The following is a 21,252-nucleotide window of genomic DNA, read 5'->3' on the forward strand; positions in this document are numbered from 1 at the left end:
TTTGTTGAATCTGTAGGTGCCATAAAATCGTGAACTGAAAGCATTTATCTTTGGATTTTTACAAGAAAATTTTCTACTAGTCTCTAACAGTACATCACTCTAGTACTGTAACAGTAACTCACCATATTATTTTTATTCTGTGTTTTATTACTAGTTATTTCTGCATCAATTGCCTATCAGAGCACATTAATTTCTGCTGCGAAATATTTCTTCAATTACAGGCGATAACAAATACATAAAAACTCTGGTTTTCATAAGAAATTTTCAAATTAAGACAAGACATAAGTAAATATCAAACAGAAACAGAGCATCAAAGCAAGCCAAATGCTTCATACTGACCTTAAATTTCTGCACCCACGTGAGAAAAATGATTTGAATGAACTAATATGGTCAAAAGCATGCAACAGGAACAAACTCAATAGAGAAAATATAGAATTTTATTCACTGATTATGTACAATTTTAAGCGTTTTAACAATCAGATGGTTAAAAACACTAAGACCCCACGGTGACCCGGTGTATCAGCGTTGTCATCTGAGGTACCATCTAAAATTCACTTATACCCCACGCTGACCCGATCTATCACCGTTGTCATCTGAGGCACCATCGCCATCTGTAAAACCCATTATATACTCCACTAGGGCAGCACTCTCCTCCGAATCTTCCCCGCTACGGCCCAAATTCGAACTACGCCTTTGCAATGAGAAGATCTGTGTTATCACGTCTTCCAGGGAAGAAAATCGTAACTGCAATTTTCTGCTGTTGAGTTTGTTCTGGGTATAGAACGCGGCCAATCACCATCCCCATCATTGTCATGATCAAAATAATCATTGTTATCAACATCAACATCAGCATAGTTGTGAAAACCAAAATCAACATCAGCAACATCAACATCATCGTCGTCGTCGTCGTCATCATCATCATCATCATCATCACCACCGTCATCATCACCATCACCATCACCATCATCATCATCATCATCATCATCACCATCACCATCACCATCACCATCACCATCACCATCACCATCACCACCATCATCATCATCATCATCATCATCATCATCATCATCAGTGACAAAGCAAGCAAGCCGACGAGTTATCAGAACCTTTCCCACGAACAGCAGAGAAATTAGAACTTCCTCTGCTGTCAAAACAAAATTAAGCCTAAAATAAAAGAACAGAAGAGAATTACAAAATCACATACCTCTTCAAGATTTACAGGCAGAGTCGCGGGTTCTGTTGCTTTGGGGGTCCATATCTTCACATCATGATCGATGCCGCTACTAGCAAGAATGGTGGCATGAGGGTGAGGTTCGGTACAGTTCACAACATCTTTGTCTGCTTCCATTGCACGCAAAAGCTCCGAATCTTTTTTCCGCCAAATAAATATCCGACCACAATCCGAGCCACTAACCACGTACTCGCTATTGGGACCAAAAAAGCCCACACCCTTCACAGTATCGCAATTCATATGCCCCTCGTAGACCTGAGGTCCAGGTATATCCAAGGATGTTTCAAAGGATGATTCAGATGTCGAACATGGATCAGGTCCCAGTCCTAAATCCCGCGTGAAGAGGTAGATTAGCTCGTTACTGTAGGAGACTAGCAACTCACTTTGGTCCGAGAAGGCGAGTCCTGTTATCCAGACTTGATCAACTCCAATTAGATGCTTACGACAGAAGTAATCGGTAGGATGATCATAATTAGTTGATCCATCCAGCTTATACTTGCGGATGTCATATACGCGAGCATATGCATCCGATCCTGCAATTGCAAAGCGATTTGGGTTCCTCGGATCAATTGCAATTGCATTTAGCTGGACGATTGGAAGGTAAGTTGGTTTATTATGGCAAGTGAAGAGCTTTGTTGGTGTTCGTGTTCTCAGATCAAACTGCAAAAGCGAATTTGTTAGGATGAAGTAGCAAAGAAAGTAAGGCCCTGTTCGTTTGAGATTTTATGCGAACAGATTGTGAGTCCAAAACTGATTATTAGACTCAGATTTACGTTTAATTTTGAGTCCTCATAACCGATTATTAGACTCAAATTTACGTTTTGGACTCAAAATCAATTATTGGACTCAAAATTAAACGTAAATTTGAGTCTAATAATCGGTTTTGGACTCACAATCATGGTTTTAAATTTCGGATTTCAGTCAAGTCCGAAATTGAAACGTACCGAAACCGAAATTTACCAAATTTTGGGGATTTCAGCCGAAATTTTGAAAAAAATGCCCATTTTTATTTCTTTACAGGACTTTCTACCAAATTTTGGCCTAAATTTCAGGATTTCGGCTGAAATTCCGATTTCAGCAAGGACCGAAATTTTACCGAAACCGAAATTTAAAACCATGCTCATAATCAGTTGGCATAATCTTAAACTAACAGGGCTTAAGGAAACTCCACAAGTAAGGCTACTAGATTATAAAGACTCACATGCTGAACCAGCCCATCTTCACCACAGCTGTAAAATATGTGAGGACTCCCAGGCTCAATAGCCAACTTATGAACACGACCTTCATGCCATGCTAGATTTACAGTATCTACTCGGCCGCCTTCTTGTAGTTGAGCAAGTCTTACCTATTGGTGCAGAAAAAACAAGCTCCCATTACCCAAACTTATGAGATTACAAACATAGCTAAAATAAAATGCATTCAAAGTAACAAGATTAAGCCCTTAATTAAGATACCTGCCCATCAGCAGCACAGGTAACAATAGTCCGATCACCGGTATATGGCATCATTTTTGCTTGGAAAACATTGTTTATGTGTCCAGAGTGAAATGCCAATTTGACAACCCCAGCATCCCAGTTCCATAGCATAATCATTCTGTCATCTGAGCCTGACACAAGAATGTTACCATCGTCATTGAAAGAGATGGTGTTCACGCAACCCCTGTGTTTGTCCAGCTTCTTGTGGATGTCAAGTCGTAGGACAAGATCCTGAAACAGAAAAGGATCATCAAAACTGAAGGCCAGAACACTACCGTTCTGGAAAACTATAATTGGCTGTGATAACTGATGCCGGATTGAGCATGATGGATGACAAAGCAAAATCCTCCACAAAAAAAAAAAGATTTAACAATAGATCCAGTTCATCAGTCTTTTCAGATTAAATATTTGTTACATTTGAATCAAGTGAATTAAGGACAAATAGCAAATGTTTCTGGACTATATGACAAAGTTTGAGGACTGATTTATTAATTGTTTTAGACCAATGCCTATGCTATCCCTGATAAGCTAATGCTCACTGCAGGCATTTGCAATCGGTCGAGAATAAGTAGATCTCACACTGGAAATCAGGTGAAGTTTGTTTTTGATCAGACACTTGATATGAGAAATATCCACTATAAAGACCTGAAACATGTGCTTGGGTCACTTCCCTTTTATTCCTTTTATATTTGTCAGCCAGACCATAGCTACCCGGGTACGAAACGAATTCGGGAAACGAAACTTGAAATGGAAATGGGAAACTCATGAAAATATATATATATATATATATATATATATATATATATATATATATATATATATAGAGAGAGAGAGAGAGAGAGAGAGAAAGAGGAAAATGATTGTGAGCTTGAAGCTCATATAGCTTATATGAGCTTGAGGGCCCAAACACATGGGTCCCACATTTTTTGTGGTGATCCAAACCATTCATTTGCAAGGCCCCATCATAGATAGGGTGTGTACCAAAAATCAGCTCCATTGGATCATCCTAACCCCTCCAAAAGCGGAGGGCAAAAATGGGCAGATTTGTGGCAAACGGTGTCTGTCTATTTTGCCCTCTACTTTTGGATGGGTTAGGATGATCCTATGGAGCTGATTTTTTGTACACACCCTATCTATGTAAGGGCCTTTCAAATGAATGCTTTGGATCATCCTAACAAAGTGGGCCCACGTGTGTTTGGGCCCTCAAGCTCATATAAGCTATATGAGCTTCAAGCTCACAATCATTTTCCTCATATATATATATATATATATATATATAAGGGAAACGAGAAACGTTAAAACAATAGAAAATCACAGAAAAATACACACGAAATATGTGGTTTTGTAGATTTAAATTTTGTTAATTTCAGATTTCCATTTGAATTTTTCTTATTTTTATTTTTATTACAATATATGCTATTGTTTTCTTTTTTAATATCTATTCCACAATTTTTTACTGTTTTTTTCCAAAATGATTTTCGTAAGTTCCACAAATGTTTCTGACACATTTCACATGTGTTTTCTACGAGTGTTGCATACGTTTATCATGCGTTTCACACATGATTTACGTACGTTTCTCATATGTTTCCAATGCGTTTCGGAAACATTTCTCCAATTTTTTTTACAATGTTTCGGAAACATTTCCGAAACGCGGTGTTAGAATAAGCCTACATGCCTATGGGCATTTTAGTCATTGTACATCTCTTTATTATATTATAAATAAATGAGTGAGGGGGAGAAGCCCTAACTCACTTTTTCTCTTTTCTTACTTTTCTCTCTCAACATGGTATTAAAGCCTTAGGGTTCTTGATCCAAAACCTAACCCTAGCCACCATCTTCTCCGTCAACCTCTAACCCTCATCATCTCTCTCTCTCTCTCTCTCTCTCTCTCTCTCTCTCTCTCTCTCTCTCTCTCTCGCCCCACCCTTCCCCTACTGTCCTACTCGACCCCTTCTTCCCCTCTCTGTCGCCCCAACCTTTCTCCTCCACCCACCCCTATCGTCTATGCCCCCCCTGTCGTCTATGCCCCCCCCTGCACACCTCCACTGTCTCCTCCAGCCCATACGACCCCACCCATTTCTCTCCCCCGCACCCCTCGCCTCTTCAGCCTGGAAAATTTTTTCCCGAGAATCTGGATTTGCATCCCCCCAAACTTTTCCCGAAAAATTTATCTGGAAAAGTTTTTCTTGGAAACCTGATTGCCCCCCCCCAAATCCAAAAAGGCAGAAAGCCTGGCATCCCCCCCTCCTGTCCCCTGGTTTGGACCCATTCCAGGTCAGCCTCCCCACAACTTCAACCCACACTCGCTCCAACCGAACCTATTTTATTCTTTAGAAGCCTTCTTCTCATCTACTCTTAATTTCTTTTCTTTGTTTCTTTTTCTTCTTTTTGTCTTTCATTTTCCCTACCCTCTTCCTGTTCCTTTATGGGCTTCTCTAGTTTCTTGTCCTTTACTTGGGATATTGTCATATGATCATCTCTCGGGATTAGTTGGTTCTGTCTATTCGTTTCTCATCTTTTTTCTGTTATGGGTCGTGGTTTCTCTATTTGTCTAGATTTCCTGTCAGTATGGATCCTCCCGACATTGTTGATCCTTCTCTTGGCATGACCACTGAGGCCAGTGCTTCATCCACACCCTCGGCTTCTTCTTCTTCGTCTTCTCAATTGGCACCTGTGGAAAATTCCTATCCACAGTTGAATATTCCCAAGTTTAATGGAACCAACTACTTACCCTGGAAGGTTGCGGTTGAGACATATCTTCTTGGCCGGGGTAAAGTACGCTTTCTTCGCGAGGATCCTCCCTCGCTAAAAGATCCTCTATATACACGTTGGGAACAGGAAGATGCGCTGATTCAGAGTCTCCTATGGCAGAGTATGACTCCATACATTTATTCTACTATGATTCTTCTTCCGACTGCGAAGGAGGTCTGGGATCACACGGCCGTGACGTATTCTGGGGCTGAGAACCTGACTCGCATCTGCTCTACTTACTCTGAGTGGATGCGGCTCCGTCGTGGCGACATATCACTTGAGGCCCATTATGGGAAGTTCACTTCATTATGCCAGCAACTTGATGTCTTCATGCCCCTCACCTCTGATGTTCATGTTCTCCGGCGTCAACGGGAACAGATTCGTGTCGTATACTATCTTGAGAGCCTTGGCCCAAAGTTTACACATCTGCGCCATCAGATTCTTGGTTCTGGAGATATTCCTTCGTTGCGGGAGGTCTATTTTCGTGCCCAGCAGTGTGTTGGCGCGACCCCCTCCCGTCTTACTTCTGATAGTTCGACTCTTGCTGCATATGATGGAGGTGGAGGTACTCGTCATTCCCGGGGTGGTAGTTCTTTTTCCCGGGCTCGTGGACACGGTGGCCGTGTTGGCAGTGAGCGTGGTCGTCCTTATTGCACCCACTGCCAGCGTGATGGCCATGTCATTGAGACTTGTTATACACTGCATCCAGAGCTTCGCCCGTCCCGATCAGCCCACCTCAGTGCCTTTGGTTCGTCTAACACAGTAGCCTCTGCTCCTGCCTCTACTCCTGCAGTCCTGCTGATGACTCATTCTCCTTCACCAGGGCAGACTATGAGGAGCTCCAGCGTCTTCGTCAGAGTGCCTCCCAGGCAGACTGCAGGCTTTGCCCGGCCAGGTAGTTCACACACTACGTTACTCTCTAGCTCTGGGTCCTGGATTATTGACTCAGGAGCCTCAAACCATATGAATGGTAACTCATCACAGCTCTCTTCTTTTAGCTCATTTCCATCTGATTTTCAACCCATTACTTTAGCTGATGGTTCCACTACACCTATTACTGGTATTGGTACCACCTGTCCTTCACCTAATCTCCCTCTATCTGCAGTTTTGTGTGTACCTAAGTCTCCTTTTAGTTTATTATCTGTTAGCCAAATTACAAAAAATTTGTCGTGCTCTATCTCATTCTATCCTTCTTACTGTCTTTTTCAGGATCTTTCGACTGGGAGGACGATTGGATCGGGTCGTGAGGTGGATGGCCTGTACCGTCTTGACTGCAGCCCTTCTTCGTCAGCCTTACACAGTTCCGTGGATGCCTTTCAGTGGCACTGTCGACTGGGTCACCCCTCCCTTCAGCGTCTCCGGCAGACATCTTTAGTTCCTAGTTCTATTTCTCATTTTCATTGTCAGTCTTGTGAACTCGGGAAGCATCATCGAGTGTCTTTCCCTTGCCGAGTCGTTACTAGGGTTGATTGTTTATTTCAGTTAGTTCATTGCGATATATGGGGACCTTCTTGGGTCGCGTCAAATAATGGATTCCAGTACTTTGTGTTTTTTATTGATGATTACTCACGCATGACTTGGTTGTATCTTCTGAAATACCGCTCTCAGGTCTTCTCTGCTTTTAAAAATTTTCATGATGAAATAAAAAATCAATTTAGTACTAATCTTAAATGCCTGCGTACTGATAATGCTCGTGAGTTTTTCTCTACTACTGATGGCTTTCAGGACTATCTCTCTTCTCATGGCATCCTTCATCAATCATCCTGTGCATACACGTCGCAGCAGAATGGCGTCGCTGAAAGGAAACTGCGATATCTACTTGAGGTGGCTCGCACACTCCTCTTTGAGATGCAGGTTCCTAAATCATTTTGGTCTGATGCCATTCTCACTACTTGTTTCCTATCCAACCGTCTTCCGTCTTCGGTGCTTCATGGTGATTCTACATTTCACATAGTTTATCCACCTCAGGACCCATTCCCCCTTACGTCGCGAGTCTTTGGCTGCGTATGTTTTGTTCATCATTTGGGTCATGGCCGTGATAAGCTGGATCCTCGTTCAGAACGGTGTGTTTTTCTGGGTTACTCTCGCACCCAGAAAGGATACCATTGCTACAGTCCACGTCTGCGCCGATGGTATGTATCAGCTGACGTCACATTTTTCGAATCAGAACCATTCTTTGGCTCTTCCTCTGGTCCTTCCAATGTCAGATCAGAACCTGAGGTGACTATTTCTCTTCCTGAGCTTTCTCCCATTCCTACTACTCCTATTGCACATCCTCCTGCTTGCTCTTCTGGACAGGTCGACTCGTGTGCTCCCAGGGTAGCTCGTCCCCCTACTACAATTCAATATAAACGTCGTCCACAGCAGGCACGTCCCTCGCAAGCAGAGAAATCGTCCTCACATGCAGAGATCTTCTTACCCCCTCCTCAGGTATCTGACTCTCCTATTGCTTCCCGTACTCGTTCCCATTCTACTGCTCACCCACTTTCTAATTTCGTTTCTTATGATCGTCTAACTCTCCATTTCAAAAGCTTTGTCTTGTCTATGTCTTCTGATGTGTTACATAGTCTTTGGATGAGGCTCTCCTACACCCAGGCTGGCGGGCTGCAATGGACCTTGAAATGGGCGCTCTTCAGTCCAACAGCACATGGGATCTTGTCACTCTACCTGCCGGCGCTCGACCAGTTGGCTGCCGATGGGTTTTCTCCATTAAGTATCTTCCTGATGGCACGGTTGATCGATTGAAGGCACGTCTAGTGGCAAAGGGTTACACTCATACATTCGGTGTAGACTACTATGAGACGTTTTCTCCAGTTGCGAAGATACCTTCTGTTCGTGTTCTATTCTCCCTCGCCGTTAATAATGGTTGGCCTCTTCACCGGCTAGATGTGAAGAACTCCTTTCTGCATGGCGACCTACTTGAAGAAGTGTATATGGAGCAACCGCCAGGTTATGTTGCTCGGGGGGAGTTGTCCTCATCTGTCTATCGACTCAGAAAAGCGATTTATGGGTTAAAGCAGTCACCACGTGCTTGGTTTGGTAGATTTAGTGAGGCAGTTATGAGGTTTGGTCCCAAATAGTGTGTTGTAGATCACTCAATATTCAGCTATCAGTCCTCAGCATGATGCATTATGTTGATTGTATACGTTGATGACATCATTATTACAGGCAGTGACTCAGGGGGAATTCAAAAATTGAAAGACTTCTTACAAAAAGAATTTGCAACAAAGGACTTGGGACGTCTCAGATACTTTCTTGGGATAGAAGTTGCGTACTCCTCTCGTAGTTTATCTTTATCTCAGAGGAAGTATGTTCTTAATTTGTTAGAAGAGACAGGAAATCTTGGTGTGAAACCAGTAGCTGCACCCATGGATCCAAATTTGAAATTGGTTCCAGAAGAGGGTGATTTGTTGAAAGATCCTGGTAGATATAGAAGACTTATGGGCAAGCTCATATACCTTACTATTACTCGTCCTGATATATCCTACGCCGTTGGGGTAGTTAGCCAGTACATGATCTCTCCTCGCACATCTCATTGGAACGCAGTGGTTCAAATTCTCAAGTATCTGAAGGGTGCTCCAAGGAAAGAATTACTATTCAAACGGCATGGTCATACACGGATTGAGGGGTTCTCAAATGCTGATTGGGCTGGATCTCTTGTGGATAGGAGATCGACTACTGGGTATTGTACCTTTGTTGGAGGTAACCTGGTTTCATGGAGAAGTAAGAAACAGGATATCATTGCGAAATCGAGTGCAGAAGCAGAATATAGAGCCATGACGCATATTACGACTGAGATTATTTGGTTGAGGTCACTCTTAACTGAGATTGGTATTGGGTTTCCCTCTCCTTCACAGTTATATTGTGATAACAGGGCAGCCATCTATATTGCGACAAATCATGTCTTCCATGAGAGAACTAAACATATCAAAGTCGACTGTCATTTCATTCGTCAGAGGATTCAGAAAGGGGAGATACGCGCTGTATTCACTCATTTTGTAGAACAGTTGGCAGATATGTTCACAAAACCATTGAATAACTCCAAGCTTAGTGATATATGTAACTAGCTAGGAATGATAATTTATACGTTCCAGCTTGAGGGGGAGTGTTAGAATAAGCCTGTATGCCTATGGGCATTTTAGTCATTGTACATCTCTTTATTATATTATAAATAAATGAGTGGGGGGGAGAAGCCCTAACTCACTTTTTCTCTTTTCTCACTTTTCTCTCTCAACACGCGGGAAACACATTTAGGGGAAACGAGTTTCCCACCCGCAAGAAACGTGTTTTAGGGGAAACGGATTTCCCACCCGCCCAAGGAATTTCCGGCAACTATAAGCCACACTAATGATGTCCGGTGAACAACATTAAGCCACCCTCAATGATCCCCACACTAGCCCTACAACCTAGGATTTTGATGCATCTCAAGTCCTTGATCCAACAACCATGGTCATTTCTCCGAGCAATATTTTTTTAAGATGACAAAAAATTATTAACAAAATTTGTCGAAGACAAGATAGAGATTCTCCAAGCGAAGTAGCAGAAGAAAATATGACCAAAGGCCACAAATCACAGGAAACACCCACCTAAATCATGGGTCTAGGTTTCCCTATAATGGAAATAAAACTTTGGTGACTCCCATTGGAGTTGGAACTACATAAACTAGTAACGAGACCCCACAAAACTGTGGCAAGCTCATCGCTATATCCCCATCTCTCCATCTTTCAAAGGTAAAGATTCATTAATATCAAAAGCGAACAAAGCGAACAGAAATACACCGGAACAAGGCGTCCCCTAGAATGTATAGCAAAACCCAAACAAAACAGAGCCCCCCTCCCCTCTTCTTAAAATTGCAGTCCCTCTCTTACTTCCTCCACAACTAAGTTGACGGTCTCCACAGCCTCTCAGCTTTCTTGTTGGCGTCAACCTCTTCATATGTTCGAATTGCGGCCGAAATTTCCCAACCAAGTCTCTAATTTCTGAAATGATACCTTCTAAATTCCATGGTCCCTTAGCTTTGTTGGCTGCATACGCTACTACATTGGCTAAATCGCCTTTGATGATTAGAGGGCCAATGCAAACATTCTCGTACTATCTTAGACCCCAAAGTAGAGCTTCTGCTTCAACTTCATTACCATCACGACTCTATCCGGGTCCGGGAAAGATATCCATATTCTACCATTTGAATATCGAAGTAAGCCAGGTGCCACCAATATCTGCTCATCGCAGATTTCCTTTTGAGCGTCCATCAAAGTTTACTTTCGATCATCCAAGCGGTGGAGGAAGCCATCTTGGTACCACTATCATCTTACTTTTTCTTTCGCCCATAGCCACGTGTCACTCCCTCAAGATGGCACCCATGCAATAAGTTATAGACATCTCGTCAATTCTTATGTCATTTTCCCCCATATCCTCTTTCTGTTGAAAATGCGACAATTTCTTTCCTTCCAAATTAGTGCATAAAGCACTAACCTGCATGCATACAGCCCCACATCTCCAAATGGCCCACCATTCCAAAGCAACAAGATATTCTTAATCAAACTTTGGAGCACCTAGTAGAGACCAAAACTCTTGATATCCTCCTGCCATAGTCTATGGGAGAAAGGACCCTCTATCAACACGTGTTTTAGCGTTTCTGTCGGCTTCTTACAGAAAATGCATCAGCTCATGAACTGTAGATTTCATCTTTTGAGCCGGTCATAGGTGTTTGTCTTCTTATTTGCCTCTGTCCATGCAAAGGTTGCTAACCTTCATGGGGAGATGGAGTTACAAATTCGTGCGCATCAAGATCTATCTCTACTCTCCAAATTCAACCTATAGAAAAGAGAGCGAACAAAGAATGCTCTTTGGACATCAGGGGTCCACACTCTACAATCAGGCAAATTAAGGGAACAATAACAAGAACACAGGAGACCAAGCATGGATGATAAAATGGCAATCTCACAATCTCTGAGGTTTCTCCAAAGCCTAATGTCCCAAGTCACACTCCTATCCCTCCTCTCCATACATTCGCAGGCTCTAGCCTTTCTATTTGTCGCTAATTGGGATAGGTTCAAAAATGCATGGTACAAACAAGTCTGACCTAGCCAAAGATCTACCCAAAATCTTGTCCCCTTCCCACCCTAAATTGAACAAGGGACTCATACTATACTCTAGGAAAACATATGATGGACTTCCATGGCCCAAACCTTTTCCCAAGGTTCTAAATTTCGGTTTCGATTTTGATTTCAGTCACCACCTTTTCCCAGTGGGTGCATGTAATTTACTTTTCGAAATGTTTCCTACGATGACTCTAGTGTGGGCCATCGAGGGTGTCCTTAGGAATGATGAGGGGTATCTTCTCTGGGCCTTTGTGGGTCCTATTGGGATTACAGATGCAAGTGAAGCGGCAGTGCGCAGTACACCAAGGTATTAAACTTTTGGATTCAGAATGCAAGGATAAAGTGGTGGTGGAAGGAGATTCACTTGACGGCATTCGGTTGCTTAAGGGTTCTCATCATCATCCCTGGAGATTTGACCGTTTCTTTGATGAGATTCAAGATAAGACGGGGTCTTCATCTATTGCTTTTCACCATGTTAGAAGAAACTAATGTTGTCACCGATTCTCTTGTTAGGGCCGGGGTGATTAAGGCATCATTAGAATTGTTCGATTCCTTATGCCCTTGAGCTTCTGTTCCTTTGTATACTTTTTTTTTTACTGTCCTTATTTCTTTCAGTATTGATCATCTCAGTCTCCCCTTTCATTTCAAAAAAAAAAAATTATGTAGCACATACTAATATAGCATACCGCTAATACCCTTATGGCTTTGGTTTTGGTATCATTTAGGTGGTAATGCAAATAGAAATATTTCGGTTGTTTCGTGTCGGTTTCGGTGGAAATTTAAAATCATGCCTTTTCCTAATGTAGAGTTCTTACTCCCCCACACCCCATACTTTTTTCCGATGATCATATACATAAAGCATTTATCCCTTCACTGTATCTCTAGTCATTTCCCAGCAAGGACTTATTTCTCAATCTAAATATCTCAATTCATAATCCATCGTGTTTCTTCAATTTACAAACATTTTTCCAACCCATGAGGTGCTTGAATCTTTTATTGGACTCTCCTCATTCCCAAAGGAAGTCCCTTTGCAATCATATGTAGGTGCATCCTAGCCGTTTGAAGGACGGATGATCCAGATCCATGATTCGGATCATGCAAATCAAGGGCTGGACACTTCAAAGCCATGATCGGATCAACTTGGACCCTTGGATCAACCATCAGAACATCGGATCGATGAACAGACAGTCAAGATCATTTGATCGACAATCGGGGCGAGCAAATTGCCAGATCATGTTATCAAGAGGTTAATCATACCAGATTGCCAAAAGAACGGATGACTTCAAAATCAACGGCCCTAGTTCTACAACGAGTCTAACTTTTACTTGGTTATTTAGTTTTATTGAAAATTTCATATTGGCCGAAAAGGCATTAGTTTTAGTTTTATTAGGAAAGTTATATTTAGAGTTTTAGGTAGGATTTGATTTTGCTTTTGGATGTAGGATAAACTTTGAGAGTTTTAGTTTGAGTTGGACGATAGTTTTAAAATTTTTACAAGTGTGTTTGTCATTTTTTCCTCTTGTTTTAAATGACTTTGGTCTCCAAGATTAGCTAGGATTTGGCCACCAAAAGTCTATAAAAAATCAATGTTGAAAAGAAGTTTCCAGATGTTTTATGATCGAATAAAATTTCGTTTGTTAAGTTGTGAAGACAAACTTCTATTTTCATGTCCCTCTTGGAATAAATAGCAGTTTGAATTTTGAAACCAGTTTTCAGATTGCTCTTTCTTCCCATCTACCCATAGTTTTAAATTTCGGCAGAAATATTTCGGTTTCGGACCGAAACCGAAATTACATTGAATCGGATTTTCACATGATTTCCCCGAAATTTTGTTTTTCAACCTTAGGCCTTATTTACAAAATTTCTACCGAAATGTAAAGATTTCCACCGAAATTACCGAAATGTATGGCAGATAACGTAATGTGTGGCAGATAACATAATGTATGGCAGATAACGTAATGTTTAATGTTATATAAGAAGAAGAAGTGCCTAAATTATGAGAGAAGTTGTAAAAGCTTTACATTTCAAAAGACTTGGCCAACCGATTGTATGTGAAAAGGCAGTTGTATGGGAAAGCTTGGCCAACCGATTGTATGTGAAAAGGCAATTGTACATACTGAAGATGTATGAGAAGAGCGAACGGTTGGAGATGCTCTCACAGTCTTCACAGGTAGTCACACTTCTCATGATGAATGGATTGTAGATTCAGGGTTGCATTGTTCATGTATTCTCCAGGAGAGAATATTATGATACGTTCCAGGAGATAAGGATAAGTGTAGTGTCCTTGGGTGATTAGTCTACTTGTGACGTCACAAGAATTGGAACAGTGTAAATCAAGATGTTCAATGGATTGGTTTGTACTTTTTGGTGGTGTGGCTTATGTCTTAAAGATACAGAAGAATCTTGGCCGGTTGGACTCTAGGGGTTGTAGATATTCAGATGCAGGTGGAGCCAAGAACATCACACGTGACTATTTAGTTCTGATGAAAGGAGAGAAGTGTGGCGGATTATATCGTATGGTCGAGGGCACAGTAACTAGTGTTCCTAAGATCTCGATGGCTAGTTGGAACTAGAGTGGTGGCATGGCACGCATAAGGTCTCTTTCGCAATTGGTGCAGAGACGGGTTCCCAAGTTGCAGATGTTAGTCGAGGTGCCCTAAAAATTGAATTTCATCCAACTATTAAGGGTTAGATAGGAAAGAAATTATAATTAAAATATCTTATTATTTAAAACAAAAGAAAATAGGAATACTAGTTGTATGAGGAAACTTCTTTCCTTATAGATAAAGAGGGGAGATCTTTTTCTTTTTTTGAAATGGCAGAGAAATATCATTAAAGAAAAGAGGATGTGGACCGAGAAGGACCATTACAAGAGAGCAAGAAACACAAAAACAAAAAAAGAACAGAAGAACTACAGCTCTCACGGAGGAAGGAAGTCAAACCACTCCAAACCCATACGACTAACACCCCCCCCCCCCCCCCACGCCCCCAGCCAACGCATCCGCCTCCCCAAACTGATGCGTATTGTAGGCCAAATAAGTGGCATATTTGCTAATTAGAACTGTTATGATTTTTATTTCCATGTTTTAGTTTTTAGAGCTTTTATTTTCCATGTTATTTTATTTCCAAGTTATTTCAATGGCCTATATAAGGCCCTCATGTAATAGGGCTTTTAGATTTTGATGATGGATTAATGAAATGAATTGAGAACAGAGATTCTCCACTATCCCTCTTCTTCCTTTTATTCTCTTCTCTTCTCTTCCTTCCTAGTGGATTCTAGGATTCCTCTTCTCTTAATCTTCTATTTATCCCCTCTAACTTCTTGTCGTCTCCCTTCTTTCTACTTCTCTTACTCCAGATCACATCAGTTTGGTATCAGAAAACATCCTAGGTGATTCTCTTTCTCCTCGATTTTCTTTCTCGCTTCGTGTCTCTCATTCTTTCTCCTTGTTTTCTTCTCTCTCCATCTGGATTTTAGGCACCGACCATACTTTCTCACCACCGTCTCCATCGTCGTTCCCCATCACCCCCTTTCATTCCCTAGTTAAGTTTAATCTCCACGTAGATACGCAAATACGCTTGGATTAGGGTTTTCGGGTGTCCTAGGATTTTTTCGGATTTCTTATAACTAGTAAGTCCGGGTCATATGTGTGATGTCCATCATTTTCAGCCCAAGTATTCAATAAAAGTTCTGAAAGAGTGGTCATTAATTGTAGGTCCTAGCTAGCCCGTCTAGTGCACACCAAGTGTTCGGTTAAATTCCTGTTAGAGTCTAGATTAGTCAATCTTGTCTATTTTGGTATCTTTAGGTTGTAGGATCTATCCTAGGACAATTAGGTGTCAAACTTGTACTATAGCGTCATCATTTCTCTTGTTTTGGTGTCCTGGTATCTCTCACTCTCTATAGGATTGTACTGCATATTAAACACATGCCAAAGTTATGGCTTGTAGGACCAATGCTTCACATCATGGGCAAAGTCGAGTCCAACCTCGAGGAGCCTGGGAACAAACGCACTCAAGCTACTTTGGATCAGCACTCAGAGATGATAGCTAATATGAAAGCGACTTTGGATCGCATTACCAAGCATCTTGGACTTGGGGCTTCCAGGGAGGCCACAACTACCAGGAATTCATGCCTAGCCTATCTGTCTCCTTCCCCTATTGATGAGGCCACATCTCAAGAAGGGTAGGAAGTTGCCACTATCGATATGACCGAATCTCATATCATGCCAAACATAGATGATGCTAGTGATGGGCCGGATGTTCTTGGTTATGAGGCTGACACCGATGATATAGTTGCTGAGCATACTGAGCCTGCGCCTAACGTAGAGATTACAGACACAGAGGCCATGATGAGCATTGTGACTGAGGATGCCGATTCTACAGTAGACGAGCACAGTGACAGTATTGACTATGCGGTTTATGCTCCGATCAAGATGGTTGTGGAGGTTGAAATTGAGGATTGTCAGTCCGACATTATTGAACCACATGGGATACCAGCGGATGATAGCCTGGGGATACCAATGTTGTAGATGGTCACGTTGTTACATAGGGGATTTTGGCAGGCGTTGTTCATCTAGATATGGTGATGCCTGTGGATTTTACATTTGGCATTGATGAGATCTTTTATGCAGTTACCATGAGTGACCATTTACAGTCTACGATTGGCCTCAGTCAAGTTGCCACTTTTTTAGTCTGTCACACTCACCCGGATGGAGCACTTCTGATGGCCTATTTCAGATGTGACTTCGATGACCTTCTACTTCTACTGCAAGAGTGGGTCATTTACATATTTGATCCAGGCGGACTAGAACTCGAGGCGAGTTCTTTTCAATAAGGGGAGAATGATGCGTATTGTAGGCCAAATAAGTGGCATATTTGCTTATTAGAACTGTTAGGATTTTTATTTCCATGTTTTAGTTTTTAAAGCTTTTATTTTCCATGTTATTTTATTTTCAAGTTATTTCAATGGCCTATTTAAGGCCCTCATGTAATAGGTCTTTTGGATTTTGATGATGAATTAAGGAAATGAATTGAGAACAGAGATTCTCCACTATCCCGCTTCTTCCTTTTATTCTACCTAGTGGATTCTAGGATTCTTCTTCTCTTAATCTTCTATTTCTCTCCTCTAATTTCTTGTCTTCTCCCTTATTTCTACTTATCTCTTCTCCTTCCCTTCTTCTATTCTACTTCTCTTACTCCACATTACAAAAAAAGAGGGGAGATCTTTTAGGAGTGTCTTTTTTCTTCTTTTTTTGTAAACGAATTTTTATGGGCAAGTCACATGCCCATACTAGCTTGCAAAAACGTTAAAAAATTGGACTTTTTGGTTTTCCAAATAGTTTTGCAAATTTGCACTAGTATTGGATAATATCTTGATGAGATATTATAGGGTTTTTTAAAGAAAAGAAACTTTGAATATAAATATAGAAAAAGGTGGACATTTTTTATATACGTGTGTGGTCTTGAAATTTTATTTTTTTACACAAGTGAAAAACGTCCCTCTCTCTCTCTCTCTCTCTCTCTCTCTCTCTCTCTCTCTCTCTCTCTCCATTACTTCTAGTTTATCACCATTAAAGCTCCATCTACAATTAAGATAATCCCATCTATTAGATCTGATTTAGATCAGATCCGAAAATAGAACAAGAGTTGTTCTATCTCTTTGTGTGAAGATCAAAGGATCCCATCAGATCAACTTGTGGCGTTCGCGAAGAAGGGTTCGTTCGTGACGATTCGGGGAGTAGATCAAGCAGACGATCTTCTTCGTGGTAATTTCTACAAAGATAAATGTTTTTTTCCAATTTATTTTATCACCAAAATGTAATCTAGTTCCAAGAAATCCTGGGCTAGGGCAAAATTGAAAAATAATTATTATACTATGCGATTTGATTCCACTGCGAATATTGATTTTGCCCGGGGGTTACATGACCCTTCTAACAGCAGACAATGGTGAGAAAGTGACGGTACTTACGATGGGGAGGATGGATCGAGATCCATCTCAAGGGTTGACTGGGTGAGTCAACGGGTCGGCAACTACACGTGTGCATTGGTCGTATTGATCGAGTCAAGAGGAGTCATAACCAATATGATTTGATTGTGTGTAGTTGAACTTCATAAGGCTAATGTTAGTTTGCAGCAACAACAGACCGATGACGACATCAACGAAAAATCCTCATATGGCTGAGAAACATGACAAGGTGGAGAGAGAAAGAAAAGGAGAAGGAAAGAGGAAAAGAGAAAAGGAAGAGAGAAAGAGAGAGAGAGAGAGAGAGTTCTCTCGGTGTTTTTTCCAAGTTTTCTTCTTGAGGTTTTCTCTCGGGTACGGTCCTGGTTGAGAAGGGCGCGGAAAGGGTTGCGGGTTTGGGTTAATCCATTGTAATCATTGTATATTGTTTTTCTCACCGTGGAAGATCATGTTCTCACCCTTAGATGTAGGCATCTTAGCCAAACCGACTGGTTTGCTTTTCTTTTTTACTTTTCCGTTTATTTGTGCACAATTGGATTGGATTTGCCCGGTGAATTTTCTCAACAATAACCTTATAAACTAATCTTTGAGCAAGGCCTATGCAAGGCCACACTATATTTCTAAAACTCCTAAAACATTCATAGCAAGAATAGTACTCGTAATATGATGAAGAATAAAACGCTCCAACTTGAATTGGGTTAGAGTAAGGACAGTGTGCAAAGCTCATGATCAACAAAACCCATGAAAAAAAAAAACCCTTCAACATCATCAAACAAATAAACACACTGATGATAAAAAAAAATAAAAATAGATAGATATATAAGTAGAATTAGATGAAAATTGAGATACCGTAGAGGCCCCAACACGATGAGCAAAAGTCCTGGGAGAGAGCTCTCCGACCTCCCGTTGCCATATCTCCTCGATTCCTCGCCTCTTTAAAATCCCTCTCATCCTTTGCTCAGAATCAAAACACAGAATAGAGAAAGAGATAAATGGAAACAGTACAGATTGCCCACAGTAAGAGGAGAAGAAATCAAGGAAGTCTGATATCAGGTTTCAAAGGACCCCATTATCGTCCAAGGAGCTATTATATAGCAGAGTTATATATAACGTGAAGAAACCTAGATGCACGCGCGGATCTAAAACATTCGGCCACATCTTTAGAAAGCTCGATATTCTTTGGGCAATGATAAATTCGCACCCACTGTAGGATGATGCGCACTACTTATTAAAGGTTAAATTATATGGTGTAAGCCCTTATAGTCCCTTATTTTTTTTCCAAAAGTACTGTACGGACTACATCATAGGATGATCCAAACCGTCCATAAGATGGAACACACTGTAAATAGGTTGTTCCGCAAAAAGCATTCCCACATGATGATCCTAACCCTCCGATCTATTGAGAACTACATATTATGGAAACCTCTATAGATCGGAGGGCTAAGATTATCCTATAGTAATGATTTTTGGGAAACAACCTATTTACGTTGTGTTCCATCTTATGGACGGTTTGGATCATCTTATGGAGTGATCCGTACAGTACTTTTGGAAAAATAAGGGACTATAAGGGCATACACCATATAGAAACCGCTTTTAAACTTTAGAGTGGTGCGAATTATCCTACAGGTGATGCGAATTTGTCGTGTCCCTATTCTTGGTGTTGAAGTCACTCTTAAACATGCCAACTGAAAATGTGCGCGTGAGTGTAGAGATCATACGTTTGACACTAGCATTTTCCTCATTTTTCCCGAGTTTTTATCCGGTGTAAGCCCTTATGGTCCCGTATCTTGTAAAAAGTACTGTACGGACCACACTAAAGGATGATCCAAACCGTCCATGTGATGGGCCTAAATAGGTTGTGACTTGTGCCTCAAAAATCATTTCTGTAGGATGATCCAAACCCTCCGATCTATGAAGGAACTGCATATTATGGAAACCTCTATAGATCGGAGGGCTAGGATCATCCTATGGAAATTACTTTGGGGAACAACCTATTTACGCTGTGTTCCATCACATGACCTGAGTGGGTCATGCTGTGATGTGGTCCGTACAGTACTTTTTTTAAAAAAATATGGGACTACAACGGCTTACACCATATAAAATCTCATTTTTCCCAACCTCAATCTAGGGCAGGGGTAGGGGTGACACTCAGGTCGGGTTCAACCCGGAAAAAAAAAAATCATGTCGGGTCGGGGTTGGGTTGAGTTTTCCCAACCTAGGTTGAGGTCTAGTCTGGTTTGGATTGAGGGTTTGAGCAACCCAACCCGAGTGAAACCCGACATTTTTCATCAATTTTTTCTAAGCTTAAAAAGTTGAGCTGGGTCGGGTTCGGGTTGGAAAAATGGTTGCCATGTGTCGGATTGGGTTGGCCTCAACCCGACCCGAGTTGTACCCCTAGGCAGGGGTCTGTTTGGCTGACTAGGGCTGCGACAGGGTCGGCTTGGGTCGGGTTTTTCAAAACCCTGGCCCAACTCTGGATCCTAATTTCTTGGCCCTGACCCTGACTAAGGCCTAAGAATCCTCAACCCAATGCCCGCCTTGCAGGGCTTGGCGCAACCCTAATTGGGCCGGGCCGCCGGCCCGGCCCAGCCTTGATTGACCCTAGCACAAATACCCTAGTGCTGACTGGGAACTGTTAAAACATTGAAAGCTAGTGGATGGAAGCGACACCATCCCACTTTAGGTATAGTAATTATACGATTAAATTGCACGAGATGGATCATAAACAATACATTTCATCTTCTTAATCCCATTTGTTTATATAAAAGCTCTTTATAAGACACCATGGATCTACTCTGAGAGATTCAACAAAGTTTAATTAGATATGTTTGGGAGTGTCTATCTGTGTGTGTATGAGTGTGTCCAAGTCTATGTCTGTAGTGCATCTGTTACGTGTGAATCTCTCCAACTATCTGATACATGTGCTTCTCCAGAAATATCCAATAAGAGGTGTTTATTTAATAATAAGAGTCCAATAAAATGTGCTTAGTTGGCTGTGGGTAGGATATGGATAGGGATAGTTGCTGATTTGTAGGGGGTTTAAGTTGCTAGGATGTAGGAGTTAGCTACAAGTCTCTTTTTAAGTTTTGGGCCATGCAATGTAAAGTTTGGTCTTGAATAAAAATTTATTTCAGGAAGTTGTGTTTTGAACACAAAGGACCCTTCCCTCGAAGTGGGTTAAGAAGCTGATCTTCCCTCATAGAAGATTAATCACGTTGCGATCCGGATCGGGTTTGTAACTGCATGTGTCTATGTTACATGTCAAAACCAACTAAAAAATGTGTGGAGATTGCATCGAAGGTCAAGCTTTTTTTCCTCTAAGTGATTCATCATGTTTTTCTCATAGATGTGATCAAAATTCATTTCCCAGATCATCAAATATTCATTTCCGGGTCAGGGGTAAAGTGTAAAACAGACTCAGGGCCGGGTCAGGCGTAAAGTGTAAACAGGGCCGGGTCAGGTCGGGTCAAGGGTAAAGTGTAAATAAGGGTCGGGTCTTGTTGGCCCGGAGTATCAACCCTGAGCCCAACCCGACCCTGAGTTAGGGCCTAAAAAATGCACCCAAATCCACCCTCAGGGTCGGATTTTCCAACCCTTACCCTGTTCGGGCTTAGGACGGGTCAGGGTTCACAGGGCCAAACTTGCACCCCAAGGTTTCACCATAAATAGGGGTTTCCTAGGAAAGCCTTTTTCCGGAGGAAGCCACCTATGGCAATTCCTAATGACGAA

General features: G+C 41.6%; 1 protein-coding gene across 2 annotated transcripts; it reads right to left on the reverse strand.

Annotated features, from left to right (window-relative positions):
* Positions 1 to 387: 387 nt before the first annotated feature.
* LOC143886571 (uncharacterized) lies at positions 388 to 18,621 on the reverse strand. Of its 2 annotated transcripts, none has more exons than XM_077390616.1 (5): positions 18,373 to 18,620; positions 2,686 to 2,937; positions 2,433 to 2,576; positions 1,205 to 1,891; positions 388 to 771 (listed from the first exon to the last, which is right to left on the reverse strand). In XM_077390616.1, the coding sequence occupies exons 1-5, from the start codon at positions 18,472 to 18,474 to the stop codon at positions 556 to 558; spliced, it is 1,401 nt and encodes a 466-aa protein (XP_077246731.1). In that variant the 5' UTR covers positions 18,475 to 18,620; the 3' UTR covers positions 388 to 555. The 2 variants fall into 2 exon arrangements, with proteins under 2 accessions (XP_077246731.1, XP_077246730.1); XM_077390615.1 differs by having other exon boundaries at positions 583 to 1,106; positions 18,373 to 18,621.
* Positions 18,622 to 21,252: the final 2,631 nt, after the last annotated feature.

This window comes from Tasmannia lanceolata, unplaced genomic scaffold (genome assembly GCF_043159265.1).
Source record: "Tasmannia lanceolata isolate RefF3 unplaced genomic scaffold, GAP_Taslan_0.1 ptg000011l, whole genome shotgun sequence".
NCBI lineage: Eukaryota > Viridiplantae > Streptophyta > Magnoliopsida > Canellales > Winteraceae > Tasmannia > Tasmannia lanceolata.